The sequence below is a fragment of the Tetrao urogallus genome (genome assembly GCF_951394365.1).
Source record: "Tetrao urogallus genome assembly, chromosome: Z".
In the NCBI taxonomy this organism is placed as follows: Eukaryota; Metazoa; Chordata; class Aves; order Galliformes; family Phasianidae; genus Tetrao; species Tetrao urogallus.
In genome coordinates, this window is record NC_136816.1 from 13488894 (window position 1) to 13504297 (window position 15404).

At 37.6% G+C, this 15404-nt stretch overlaps 1 protein-coding gene across 1 annotated transcript in view; it reads right to left on the bottom strand.

The window, feature by feature from the left end:
* Window positions 1-15404, bottom strand: part of EDIL3 (EGF like repeats and discoidin domains 3) — a gene marked incomplete at both ends in the record, with an annotated part of 271143 nt that overhangs the window by 151913 nt on the left and 103826 nt on the right. Inside the window, one exon of the mRNA XM_079548148.1 lies at window positions 2384-2413. Within this exon, the coding sequence (XP_079404274.1) occupies window positions 2384-2413 (30 nt within the window). The remainder of the gene's footprint in view (window positions 1-2383; window positions 2414-15404) is intronic.

A 15404-nucleotide genomic window follows, 5' to 3' on the forward strand; every position in this document is an offset into this window, starting at 1 on the left:
GTATTTAGTCATGCTCCATTTTAACATAATTTCTAAGAAGCTGAAATTTGTTTGCACAAACGTTTATAAATATGGGTTTTGCCTCACACTGTAAATCTACCATGTAGAATATATGCCAGAGGCATTTGCTCATCTGTCCAATTCAGAGAACAAAAACATTTTGTTACTGTTTATTTGTATATTTCTAGCTTTTGATTTGTCTGTGTGGAAATAACAGTCTGTGCTGCTGTAACAGGGCAGCTGCCACACATACACCCTTACTGCTAACAGCAGTCTCTCATGGCATAACTAACACGAAAAGGTCACCAGTGTTTCTTTTAAGAGTTTTCATATAAGAAAGTTACACTACTATAGCTTTACTGCACAAATAATTGTGGTACATTTTTTTGGATGTCAAAAAACCTTGAAACAGTGAAAACGATAATAATACAAATAATCACTGAATACTAGGTGCAGCTAATTCAACCAGCCACAATTAAGTAAATTATTTAAGTTTTAGCCATATATTACAAAGCTTTGGAGGAAAGTATTTTTAAAAATAACTGTGTAAAAATTTTACAGAGAATCGATAAATTAAAGAAGATTAAAATGTTTAGGAATATTAACTCATTCATTGTAAATTTTTGTCTGAGCTCTGAGAATTAGGTGGAAAACAGAGAATTAGGTGGAAAAATAACCAAAGCACTGATACAGGGTGCAGTAAAACAAAACAGAAGTAATTAAACACAAACCATTTAAATGAATACAAAAGCAAACAAGCTTTTATACAAACACAACTCTGCTGTGTCACCTGAAGTTGCAAGGATTCCAGAGGATGTGAATACATAACTTGTAGGATTCTGTCCAACTACTGATACTCATTTTCAGCTAATGCGTCTAATTAGTTTGGCCAATTCGTGGATATGGGCTGTCACCAAAATCTACAGTAGCGTTAAAAATGTAAAGGAAGATCTGTCTTTATGAGGTACTCCACTGGTTGCAATAGGAGTGATTATTAATGTACAGCCACAACAAGTCCATGGACATTACCACAGTGCATTCACATAAACCTCAAATGTCTCTCTACAAAACGTACATGCTTAAATCCATTCCATGAGGGGAATACAATTTCTTTCATCCCTACTTAAAATAAAAAGACACAGGTGAGCACCAATGTATTTTTTTCTCTTGCAATTGACTCTTTTATTAAAGTATTTTCCATGCAAATTTGAAGACGAGTTTCTCAGATGCATTTAATTAAGTCTTATGCAGCACAAAGCTCTTCCTTTCTGTTTCAGCATGGCCTTCCTCATCTCAGTCATGTTTTTTTTCTATTCTGCTATTATCTTCATGTTGAAAATTCCGTTTTGATTTTCCCGTTCAATGCTATCTTTAACTAGTCTACTCATCTCACACTTTACTTTTGTCGTTGTTCTGAATCCTTTCATTTATTATTCTTCACCATATCCTAGTTACTCATATTGCTCCCAAGTCGTAGGTTAGTGTTGTAAACAGTTAGCATTCAATGCTTCTCTGCTATCTTCCTTTGTTCACTTTTCGTACCTTTTCGCCTTTGGCACCCTGGAGACCTTGACTTCTTTTAACAAGCCACTATAAAGTGACTCCCTGTTCATTTGATGTTTTAGCTCACTGAGTTTATACAACCCAGTGCCATTTCAAATATGTTAATCTGTTTAGCAGCATTCTTCTTCGGTATGTCTTCTTTTCTTTAAATACTCCCAAGCTAATGGATTGCCATTTAATTAGAAATAGTTAATCTTTGGAATAGCATAAGCACTATGTGTTTGCATCTCCTGGGGTTCTTCTAAACTAATTTTTATGACTGTGTTGTTATCTGTTCTCACTACTTGGCAGTCTGTCAATGGAAATAAAAGTTCACTGAGCTACATATCCAGGCCACAGTTTGCTGTATGTTTTTTTTTGAGCAGTATGCTTCTGCACCCTCTGCCCTTCCCTGCTTTCACTCCTTGCTCCCAAGCAGTGCTGTCAGTCATGAAGCTGACTGAGCTTTACCAGTACAAAGCCAAATTAAAAACTAACAAAAGCACCAATTTTTCGAACTTTTGATCACTTCTGACCTTATCTGTTGTCTTAAGGTCCACGCACCAGCTCAGAATTACAACGGAAGGAACAAGTGACAGGGAAGATTTTGAACTACTACTGGAAAAAATGTTCACCAAATTTTATCTTCTTGTGACTCTGAATTGAGGAAAATATGGCCAAGAGGAAAGAGACACAAAAGAAAAGGAAACTAGTAAGGATATTAAGCACATGTTATTTATAACATAAGACTGGCTAATATATATATATATATGTATGTTTTAAAATGCAGCTCTTAAGTAATGGTCACCTTGATGTAGGTGTAATAATAAAATATGCATACCTGCTGAAGTTGGTTCCTCTTCAGTGGAAGCTGTGCAAATGGGGAGAGTGGGGATGGGGCAGGGTTGGTGGAAGGAAAGGGAGGGAGAGAGAGAGGAAAAAAAAAAAAAAAGAGATGAAGAAATCCAAATTGTGCTAATTGTTATATTATTTATCTTTTCTTAGTATATCATCAATAAAACACTATGAAAAACTGTTCATGTAGTTTGATAACCTGAGTGTGGTTGATGTTAAAAATGGTGTAGTTTTAAAGGTGAAGACTTCTGAAACATGGCTGTGGGACCAGTGTTATGGTTAGCTAACAAAGATGTCTTAGGATGACAGAGAAATATCTTTTTTGCATCTCTCCATCAATTAAAGCTTATGTATCCAGTATTGGTCCATTGACCCTGAAATTACAGCTGAGAAATTTTTGAATTTTGTTTGTTTGTTTTTCCTTACAGAATGATGGATGGAGAGCCCATTCGATTCTCCAGTCCAGCTGTTTGTTGCCACAGACAAGCAATAACATGCATCTTGCGTCTTGCAGAACCTTTCCCTTTTTGTGACAGGTAACCATCAAATTGCTTTAAGCTACCACCAGAAAGAACCTGTGACTACTGACTATCTACTACACATACTCAAATAAAAGACATATTCACAGTAAAACTGTATTTTAGAAGTACACCAGTGACTTAATTCCTTCTCTTCTTGCAGTCAGTATGTTTTATATACACATGCATCATAAAAACGGTCTTCTCACAGTCTTGAGAAGTTTTCAATGACAGAGAAAGCAACAGTCAAACATTTCTCACCTCTAAAAGCACCATGAGGCCTGAGAGGATTCCCTGTAAATGTGATATAGATACCCTCCTAAGGTACTAAACAGATCTATCATATTTTGTCTCTTTTAAACACTCTCTTCTATCATCAGTTTAAATGTAAGCTGCCTCTGTTTGATTTATTGTAGAATCAGTTCCACACAAACATTCCAAAGAAGCCCTCTTTTCTGCCAGCTTACTCATTTCCTGGCAGATTGTGAAGATTCCTATAACTGTAGAAGCACTCTGGCACGCTGATGGATGGCCTGAGAGCTTGCATATGGCACAGATGAAGATTTCAAACATTTTCTCAAAAATCAGTACCATTCGTTTTAAATAGACTTCTTTGCCTTCGCTATTACTCCGTGTGTCATGTTAAGACAAAACATCTGTAGGGAAATTTCATCAGACATAAGAGATCCTGTGATAGTGAGTAGCTCATCACCAGACACCTACTGCATTTGACATCAATCAATCTTGGCTAATTTAGTAAAACGTTCTGTAAGCAATTGTATGTTGCATTGACACTGAATACAACAGTTTTTGCTAATTGCAATATAGCGTGGTGTCCTAGGGGCTGTCAAATCCAATTGATAGAAAATAATGAATTACAGTCTGTTGCATCAGCCAACTATGCCTCAGACTAAAGTTTCCTGAGGTAAATAAATGTTTTTTATTTGTACAAGTTAGTGTTCAAGTACATAAGTAGGCTACAACTCAATGCTCAATAAATAAAATTTTTCAAGTTACTTTTTTAAATTTCAAGTTATTTTTCTTTTTCTTATTTTTCTTTTTTATTTTTTTTTATTTTTCTTATTTTTTTTTATTTCAAGTTATTTTTTAAATTTCAAAATTTTCAAGTTACAAGCATGTAACTTGAAAAGGCCTAAACATGGTGCTTAACTGGTTAACCTTTCTCTTTTGTAACTCCTAATTTGATGTTTAGATGTCTACTTAGAAGCTAGTCATCAACCATCAGGTGTGTATGGACAAATGATCACACTAAGCTTTTAAATTTTACGATGACATGATTTTTATTATACACTTACTTAAGTAAAATGTGTTTGTAAATGCAAAGATTTCACAGCAATAAAAGGAGGAAAAATACCAGCCTATTGTTTTTAAACTAGTAAGATACATCATTAATTAAATAACATGACAGCTAACCATGAAAAGAAACTGAGTTTTTAAATCTTGAGAGAGAAATCAGAAGTAAATGAATGAACTATAATCTAAATAAAGTATGCTAATACTTCCTAGGTTAACAATGGCAGAGAAGAAGACTAGACATGGTAAAAGCTCAGATATAAAATTCTGCAAATGACAAAAATCTACATGATCTGCAAGTGGAGTTAATGCTTGAGTAAAAAATAGTAAAAACCATTAGTGATGCTCCATTAAAACTGGTTAAACACAAGCATTCAATTATACAAAGAATATTTAGTCCAGTAACAACTGTTTTTCAGAATGCTATTTGAGCATTATTTGTAGAATTGATTACTAGGATGAACACTAATATTAGCAATTCAAAACTAGATTCTATTATGACCCTGATGGTTGTTTTGATGGAATCACTCTGCACTTAGGCATACATCTACATAAAATAGGATAGCAGAATCTCAGCTGAAATAAATTATTCAGCCAAGAAAGTTAGACAATGTTACTTCTTTGCTTGTTTAATTATTTTTTTACTATCTTACTGCTGGTTTAGGGTCTTTCAGGAGCAGATTATGTTCATTTCTTTTCCCTAGGAACTGAATTCTCTTACAGATAACCATAACATGGCAGTTTCTTTTTTTTTTTTTTTCCTAGAAAAAAAGTGCAGGACAATGAAAGTCTTTACAATCTTAAACCCAAATGAAGATCACATGCATTTTATGTATTTCACCTATTTAAGAAATTATGTTGTAACCTTCAGTGAGACTAAAACTATTCAGTGTATATTGTCATTGACTAATATATTTAAATCCAATACCCTTCCTGTCTGAATAAACAGGTGTCAGCAATGAAAATAAACAAATGTAGCCTAAATGGCATGCTAAGTTACATGACAGCAGGAGTTCAGAATTGCTTTTAAAGTCAAAAGACCTACTTCTAGTTGATAGTAATGTATTTCTTGACCCTGGACAGGAAATAAAGATGTATAGTAAAGAAACAAATGTTAAAATACAGTTACGAATTTGTTTGTACTTCAGGCACACTTCCTTTTTAATCAAATTAAAAGTCCTGTATGTGGCAGGACTTCTTTCATGCCATGCAGCTTGACAAACTATATTAAAAAGCAAAAAACAAAGAACAAAACAAAAAAGCCTTTCAATGATCTACTGAGTACTCAAATAATAAACTATTTTTGCATTATCATACCATGTCACATGCAATGTCAGCATTCTATTTTCTGATAGTTAAGTAAATGCACTAAATTACCAAGCCAAACATTTCCTACACAATGCCTCTTTTCATCCATCATCGGTGATTTAAAACTTGAAGTTATTTTGAACTCACTGTTTATGCAGTGAGTCAGCTCCACAGTAATTATTCATAATTTACTTCTTTACTTATTTCAGAGGTGTGGCTTATAAAGTCAGCTGGAATCACTTTGTCAGCCAGCTGGTGACTCACTGTGCTGGGCAAAGAATCACAGTCAGAAAAGTTTAGTCCCCCTTAGCACAGAGAAGCTGAGTATTTGAAAAAGACTTTCCCAAACAGCTGCCATAGTGATGACAACAGTAGTACATGATCCTATGAGAAAGCACCCTGCAGCTTTAAAGTGTTTTTAAGAATGTTTTTCTTCTCCTTGTAATGCATTGAAGATAAAATTAACATAAAGCAGCACTAATATTAGCTTTTAACTTGGAGAAAATCCCATGCACATTTGGGAAACAATATTACTGCATGATATTAGTGGGGAAAATGTCTCTTGAATACCGACAGGCGTGGGGTATCCACCATATCTCTAAGTCTATTCCCTGGTCTGACCACTTTCATGGAACAGAAATGTTTCCCAGTTCCCAGTTTGACTGCTCCCTGGCAACTCTGTCTTATTCCCAGCCTGTCATCAGTTCCCTGGAGCAAAGCTCAGCACCTCCCTCTGCTTCCCCTCCACAGGGAGCTACAAAGACCACAAAGATCAATGATACTGCCACTGTACAACTATCCAGAAGATACTGCCTACCACTCCATATAATATCTACAAGATAACTGTCATCCCAAGTTATTATAGTGGAGGAGTAGAAAACCCTAAGGAAAACAGAATTCTTCCAAAATGTATTTGTCTGTCTGCATTTACATCTGTAAGAGATTATTCTGTTAACTTCTGTGTCTCAAAGCTTGCTGGGGACACAGACGGACTTGTTCAAGTCCAGACAAGTCCCGAGCAAGGACCGTGAAAACCTTTGTCTTAAGGAGACAGATGGACAAGTCCAGGCAAGCCCTGGGCAAAGGTTGTGAAATCCTTTGTCTGGGGGAACGTAGATGGGCAAGGCCAGGGGCGACGAGAGCGAGATGAACTGCAGCTAAATAGCTGTGAAGTGCTCCTCTGTGTGGACTTATCTCCGGATGATGGCCATCTCAGGAGGTACTCAATGACTCTTGCTCAAGGCCCATCCTTGTCAAGTAGGCAGGAAAACAAGGAGGATAAAAGAGGAACTGAAAACCATGAGGATAGGTTTCTGACAACAGATTCCTCATGAAGAACTGGGGTTTTCTGACAACAGACTCCTCATGAAGAAGAACAGAGGTTTCTGACAACAGATTCCTCATGAAGAACGGAGGATTTCTGGCAGCAGATTCCTCCTGAAGAAGAAGAGGGATTCCTGACGATCAGATTCCTCATGAGGTGACTCCTGCATGCTGTCAAACTCTCCTGAGCCAGCTGCCTGACCGCTGTTGCTGCTTCAAGAATTGGCTCCTCGACTTCCTCGTCTACCTGCCTGCTGCCCAAGTCCGGCCACGCTGCTGCTCCCCGTCTTCTGCTGCGTCTGCCCGGGACCTTCAAACACCGTGCAACGGACCGCTGCTGGATCCTGCTGGTGACTATCCCCGCTTTACGCAACTCCTGCTTCTTTTCCATCTTTTCTATCGCCCTCCTTCCCTTCCCCGTCTCCCTGATTAGGTTTTAGTAATAAACTGGATGCTACAACATATGAACCGTTGTTTCTTAATCTCACACCGGGTATACAGATATTAAAAACCTCATCTCCCTCCTATAAATTGGAGCGAGACAACATCCATTCATGGCACTGCTTGAAATAAAAATCAGTGAGCCTCCTACATCTGAGAGCAATGTGTACAGCAGTGACAACAAACACACAAACCTTGTGATGATGCTGTACTGAAGCTGGATCAGGTAATTGGTAAGACCAATTTTCAAGTTTTCTTGGTTCTATCTGAAGAGGGGCTTATAGGAAAGCTAGGGACGGACTTTTTATAAGGGCATGCAGCAATAGCACAAGGGAAAATGGCTTTAAACTGGAAGAGGATGGATATAGACTCGATATTAAGACAAAATTCCTCACTGTGAGGGTGGAGAGAGACTGGAACAGGTTACCCAGCAAAGCTGTGGATCCCACATCCCTGGAGGTGTTCAAGGCCAGGCTGGATGGAGCTGTGAGCAACCTGATCTAGAGCAAGGTGTCCCTGCCTATGGCAGGGAGGTTGGAAACAGATTATCTCAAACGCTCCTTCCACCCAAACCATTCTATGATACTATATTCTCTACCTGCTCTTGCTTCACTTTCTTTCATATGCCATTCAGAAATGCGAACTGATGATGTGGTAATTGGGGCTGTCATTGCTATGTTACACTCAGCAGCACTGAGCATTATCAATGAAATGTGCAGCATTCATTATCATACCAACATCAGACTGTTTTGCATCCTCTTTTAGTTTAAAAGTAGGACACCTTTCTTCTTCTCTGCTAAATATGAGACTGCAGTTATATATTCTAGTTTAAAATATGGTTGGCAGTAAATCTGGAAAACATGCCATTTATGACAGTCAAAGATACGTCTGTTAGTGTGAGTAAGAGGTTTCATGTCACAGTTTTACAGGAAGGTTGGGTTTGTTCTTTCACTGTATGTTCTTTTTCTGTCTAGTAAATGTAGTATTGGAATGACTGTACATCCTTTGGCAATCACAATCATTTGGCCCTCGGGAATGGCAGTGCCTCCTTCTGCATTCAGTTGGCTAAGGTGTGTTTGCAGCTGGTCTAAAAGAAAGTAACATCAAGAAGGAAGACACCAGGAAACTCACTAATGCATGTAAGTGATCATCTACTACAAACTGACTAAACTGTGACTGGAAAATGGACGTTAATCAAAACCAATTCATTAGGAACCACTGTTCCTATTAAATGCCTGTGCTATTTAATAAAGTAAATCTTCACTCTTCATAGTTTTACATCTACTAAGAACTTGAAGTCTAAAAACACACCTATCCTTTCATTATTTTGTTTCAAGAAATAAAGGTCTAACAAAAAAAAAATGGGTATCTTAACAAAATTTAAGGTATTATCAAAATGTGGAATATTAATGTCTTCCAAAGAACAGTGCTGAAAATACCAAGAGAAGTGCTTTTGTTTAAAACAAAAATGCATGTTTCAAAATGTATTTTTGGCAGAATGAATTATGTATTTTTTCATAAGACAGTATTAGACAATGATTTTGGTGTTTCCTGTCTTTGCATTTTCAACTTAGCAGACCAAGAAAGTCAATTCAGTGCCCACTGATGAATGCAGAAACAAGTATCTGGCAGGATGCTCTGCTAAAGGAAAGCAGAGGAAAAAGATTTGTTTTTAAAACAGTTAGTCACTTCTTAATTAGTTGCAGCTCCTGCCAAGGTTTCGAATACTGCCAAAGGCACAACAGTACTTAAAGCTGTAATTCTGAAACCAGTTGCAGTCTGTCATGGCTTGAAATATCACACACAATTTTGCATACACACACAAACGCACACTGCCATATGCACTATTTCAAGAAGATGTGCATGTTTCAAAGGAGCAGAGAAAGTAACTAGAAAATATCGTAGTGCTTTTATGTACAAAATCAAGTGTACTCAAATAGCTCAATAAGACCATAAATCAGGCTTCTCATTTTAATGACATTTATTGATTTCTAAAAAGGATATAAAATGTAATTGCAGTGAAGTATCTACCTCTTGGCATACGTTACACTTTTGAAAGCAGAAACTTATAGATTATGACCTCATAATTACACATGGAAATCTTCACTTTCCAAACCAAACAATTTCATGTTCTCACTTTTCAGGCACTCAATTCAAGCTTCTTACTTGGTTGTTTTGTGTGTTCTAAAGGAAGTTTGATGCATAATTTTTTAGTGATTGGAGAATTTTTGAAAATTATTATTGTAATAGTGTATAATTATTAAATGTAATGAGTGATGACATTAGTTCTTATTTTATAGGTATTCTTCTTCTACGAGAAAGAAAAAAGGAGAAAAGAAAGAATAAAAACCCCAAACCATCATATTAAAAGCTCAAAAGCAGAGGTGCCAAAAGCAGAGGTGCAAGAGGTGCACACCAGATTTACCATTCCTTTGCATAATGGGTTGCAAAATCTGTGAACAGCAGGCATTGATCTAAGAGGGCAGTTTGGTCTGCTTTTGAGAATACTTTGAGCTGGGAAATTGTTGGCACTCTCTGTGCAAGGAATAAGAGCAAGGTTTTTCTCACAAATGGTGCGTGCAAGTGCACCACCATTCGGGGTCATGTCTCAGTCATTTCTGTTCAACAGAACCCTCAAGTTCTTCCCTTAAGGACTGCACTCAGTCCACTCACTGTCAGTGTGTTTGTGCTGTTTGCCCTGACCAGCTGAAGCACTCTGCCCTAGGCCCTTCTGAAATTCAGAAGTTCATCTCCAGCCAGTCAAGGTCTCTGTGGATGACATCTCTTCCCTCCAATATGTAAACTGAACCACTCAGCTTTTGTGTCATCTTCAAACTCGATGAGGGTACATACACTAAGATGTGGAATGTTAATAATGTCTGGCTTTAATAAAACATCATTGTCCTCTAGATTTCAAAGAAGTTGTCATCTTATGGCTATGCAAAAATGGTGACTCTGACCGATCAAAGTAGCAGTATATCTAAAGTTGTCATCTGATACCATACTAAACCTGAACAGTTGTTCTGCCTTAAAATACAGTTAAGCTGGGAGCACTTCTAACAAATTATTTTTTTCTAGACAGGCTTTAATAAGCACAAGAAGCTCTTTGCTGACAATTGCACATCAACATGCGGAAATGGCAGAGGAGAAACATGTTTAGAGGTAAGAGCAAAATTTACTGTTTTTTTCCTCGGTTGCTGGCACTAAAGTGGCTTTGATACACAATGTAAGACAGGCCAAGAGAGAACATGGTGATATGAAGTATAAAAACACATTGGGGTGATGTTTCATCACTCTTCTAAGAAACTATGCATTTCTCTTAATTTGTATCTATATATTTAAACTACATAATTACTAGTCTTAATATTTCAGGAAAAGAAAAGACTTCTCAAGACTTCATTTTCATGTGAATAAATGAAGACAATTACATTGATTTTTCTTTTATCTTAACTGAATAAAGCAACTAGAAGTCAAATGTTTATCAGTTTCTCTGACTTCACCCCAGTAGGAATCATTTTCACAGCAGCTGTCAGCTTCTCCATGCCTTTCAATTTTCATTAGTGTAGGAATCCACCCTACTGATTTTGATCTGTGTTTTTTCAAGACTTTTTTTTTTTATTCTGAGAATGTAGACTTTCTGAAGACATCTCTCCCCTAGTTTTGCTTATGTTTCTCAGAGTAGATTTATTACTTTTCCATGCACTTTCTACCAGAAGCAGTGTTTTCAGAGGACACAGCACCTCTCCAATGGCTGCAGCTCAAAAACAATCCCAACCAACACCTTCCTCTTTAAGAAATAAGAGCAGGTGTGCTCTGATGAAACATGTTAAAAATCTGTCCTTCATCCCTTTTGGTCTTCCCTTCTTCCATGTTACCAACCTGATCTCCTTCTATGATCTAGTGACCCATCTGGTGGATGAAGGAAAGGCTGTTGATGTGGTCTACCTAGACTTCAGCAAAGCCTTTGACACTGTCTCCCACAGCATTCTCCTGCAGAAGCTGGCAGTCAGAGGCTTGGATGGGTACACTCTTGGCTGGGTAAGGAGCTGGCTGGAGGGCCGGGCGCAGAGAGTGGTGGTGAATGGAGTCAAATCCAGCTGGCGACCGGTCGTGAGTGGTGTTCCGCAGGGGTCGGTGCTGGGGCCTGTCCTCTTCAATATCTTTATAGATGACCTCGATGAGGGCATCGAGTGCACCCTCAGTAAATTCGCAGATGACACCAAATTGGCTGGAAGCGTGGATCTGCCTGGGGGTCGCGACGCCCTACAGAGGGATCTGGACAGGCTGGAGAGCTGGGCTGGAGCCAATGGGATGAGTTTCAACAAGGCCAAATGCCGGGTCCTGCACTTCGGCCACAACAACCCCAGGCGACGCTACAGGCTTGGGGCGGTGTGGCTGGAGGACTGCGTAGAGGAAACGGACCTGGGGGTATTGATTGATGCTCGGCTGAACATGAGCCCACAGTGTGCCCAGGTGGCCAAGAAGGCCAATGGCATCCTGGCTTGCATCAGAAACAGTGTTGCAAGCAGGAGCAGAGAGGTGATTGTTCCCCTATATTCAGCACTCGTCAGGCCGCACCTCGAGTACTGTGTCCAGTTTTGGGCCCCTCACTGCAAGAAAGATATTGAGGCCCTGGAACGTGTTCAAAGAAGGGCAACGAAGCTGGTGAGGGGTCTGGAACACAGGCCATATGAGGAGAGGCTGAAGGAGCTGGGAATGTTCAGCCTGGAGAAGAGGAGGCTCAGGGGAGACCTCATTGCTCTCTATAACTTCCTGAAGGGAGGTTGTAGTGAGCTGGGGGTCGGCCTCTTCTCTCGTGTCATTAGTGATAGGACCAGGGGGAATGGTTTCAAGCTACGGCAGGGGAGATTCAGGCTGGACATGAGGAAGTATTACTTTTCAGAAAGGGTGGTCAGGCACTGGAATGGACTGCCCAGGGAGGTGGTGGAATCACCGACCCTGGGGGTGTTCAAGGAAAGACTGGATGTTGCGTTGAGGGACATGGTTTAGTAGGAGCTATTGGGAATAGGTGAACGGTTGGACTGGGTGATCTTTTAGGTCTTTTCCAACCTTAGTGATTCTATGATTCTATGATTCTATGATTCTATGTTTTAAACAAATAGCAAAACCTCTCGTTGCTCTACCAAGTTTGAAATGATGTTTGGTGGAGCCAAACATCACCACTACATATTCACTTCACATCACTGTAGCCCTGGCACATGAGAATGATGGCCATTGCAGCCCATCAGAAAAGCAAGATTATTACTCATACAGCATGTTCCCTTCAGCACTTGAGATACTGCAAAATGTGTTTTACTTGATCTGTTTAAGTCAGAATAATGCAAATTGATATTTTGATCTTTGCTTCTGAGCACGTGGAAAAGCGAAGTGTACAGATGAAGCCATATCATGCTCTCAGCCTCTGACTGTGACTAATAATCTTATCTCTGATCCTCTATTATCTCTTACTTGGGCTCTTAACATGCTCATCATTCTGGGTTCCAGAAATGGGTATTTCTGGAATATTTCTTAATATTCCATAATTAATATTAATTTCTTAAATATCTATATTTAAAAAAACTTTTGCATTCTTCTTAAGGGATGAGAGAGGCTATTGTCTTCCTCAAGATCTTCAAAAACCTCCTGGAAGTGGACATACGTACCCTGCTCAACATGGCCCTTCTGAAGTACAGGCTGGGACAGATTGACCCAGAATTTCCTTTAAACCTCCTAATTCTATGATTCTATGAATCACAATGTATTTGAAGTGCACTTAGCAGAAGGGTTTGCAATGGGAGAGAAGAAACTATATTTCCACAGCTCAATTTTTTTTCCCATGTATTTGCTATCTTTCAATCTCCTCACATTGTTTTACATTGCTCTCTAACGTATATTTTATGACATGTAGAACACCATTTTATCATTATTAGAATTTAAATTACATTACATTAAAAAGACCAATTACAAAAACAGTGATGGAAAAATCCCTACTGCTTCCATATTCTTCCTAGCCTTCATATCTAATGTTCCTTTGAAAGTTTTAAATGTTCATTTAAATGATTTAATTTTATGTTTCTGATGATATTTACATTGTTAACTTTGAGGAACTACTGAGATAGCCTTGGCTGGAATGTAGTTCATTTTTTTACAGAAGTGCATACTGAACAAAGAAATTACTCCATCTTCCCTAACATGAATTGCTTTCTTCAGGGCAGAAACTAAAGAACAGTCTTCTGTTGTATGCTTTCCACTCACCCTATAGGAAAATAAATAGTTCATGTGAAAAACTGTTCATGTTTTGTGCTGGTCAGTTTAAAATCCCATGCTTTTGGCAAAATACCTCATTTTATTTTCAGCCATTTTTAGAGGCAAAGGAAAAAATGTATTTTAATTTAAAAGACTTTGAATATTGTTGTTATTTTTAACTTCAAAGTTAGACACCAGTACATACTGACTCACAAAAATGAAAATGAACTTCATTAATATCTTTTCATGAATATTTTCTCAAGTTTTTAGGTTCAACTTTGTTTCTGTTAGTTTTTAGGTCAAAGATATACTTGTTGGTTTTTAAAGTCAGAAATTCCTTCTGAAGTTAACTCACATTCATGAATAATTTGCACAGACCCCATGGCATTTTCCAGTTCATAAGCATGTAAAAAAGTTCAGGTCTAAAGATGGACAAGCAAAATGCATCCAGTGCAGAAATAGTTTTAATGCATTTTCAATTGCTTAACATTATTACAATATCATTAACATAAATACAAAAGATTATCTAATACCAATATCTAATAACAAAGTAATTTTAAAGAACTCCACTGATTTAAATAGCAGACAAAAAGTAATCCCAAAATATTTTGTCAAACTGCGTTGTTTTTTTTATCCTCCAATATATTCTTCTCACTGGGAATCTTCTGATGACTTAATTGAACAGAAAATAATTCCCTTAAGAATTCATTAGAATACTATATTTTAAATTAAATTATGTATTTTAAAATCTGTGTTAATTACTATCTACAACAATCTGCAAGGAGTTTCTGCATCAAAGGTTATTATGACTAACTATAAGATATATTCAGAAAATAGAAATAAAAAATGTAGTGATGAAATATTCATCAGGTGAGCAAATTCTTCCACTTCATAAATATTTAATGCCTTAAACTAGCAAGTTTTAGCCATGGCTCTGCATGAAAAGGACAAAATAACATGCACTATATAGAGAAATAGATTTATATAGATGTATATATTATAAAGATATATATATATATAGTTTTAAACATATATATATATGTTTTTAAAAAGACAGACACAGACGCACATGCATATGTATACATACATGCCCTCCTACTGTAAGCTGACAGAGCAAAATGTCTGATCGCTACCTGAATTCAATGCTTAGAGCAAAACAGCCAATATTTGACTGAATTTCCTTCACTAACATATCATCCTATTGATTCTTTGTACCACACAAAGGTCTTTACGTGAGATCCACTTTATAAATGTAAAAGTGAGTGACTGAATTTATTGTCTCCTGGTGACCTGAAATAAATCAATCAAATACACGTTTATATTACCTTCCACTGCCTGTGCTTCTTTAACTGCGCACTGTCTTCCAGGTTGAGAAATTTTTGAATAGCCTCTGACTCACCAAAGGCCAATTCGGACCTATATAACACAGATACAAACCCCACCAGAACACTGGAGTTTGGACTATGCAATACAAAATCCAATCTTATGGCAGAAGGACAATTTCTCCCTAATTAAGTCAAGGTTTCCCAGCAGAAAGCAATCTTATAAATTCTGCTTCCAATATTCCCATGACAAAAGCATACCTCAGAGAATGAGAATGTAATGAAACTCTAGCTGTTTTCCAAAACATGCTATACTGCAAAAACCTAGAGCCTTCATGCCACGCACAACCTCTGAAGTTTAGGGAACATCAGTAGTTGAAAGTTTGTTTGTTTGTTTGTTTGTTTGTTTTAATACTGACAGAATCTTCTGTGATCCTCAGGGGAGGGAATAACCCAATTTAATAAGCTTTTTTCCCCTTTTTTTTTCTTATACGTTGTTTAAAAGTGAGCAGTTGACATCATTCAATTTCCAGAT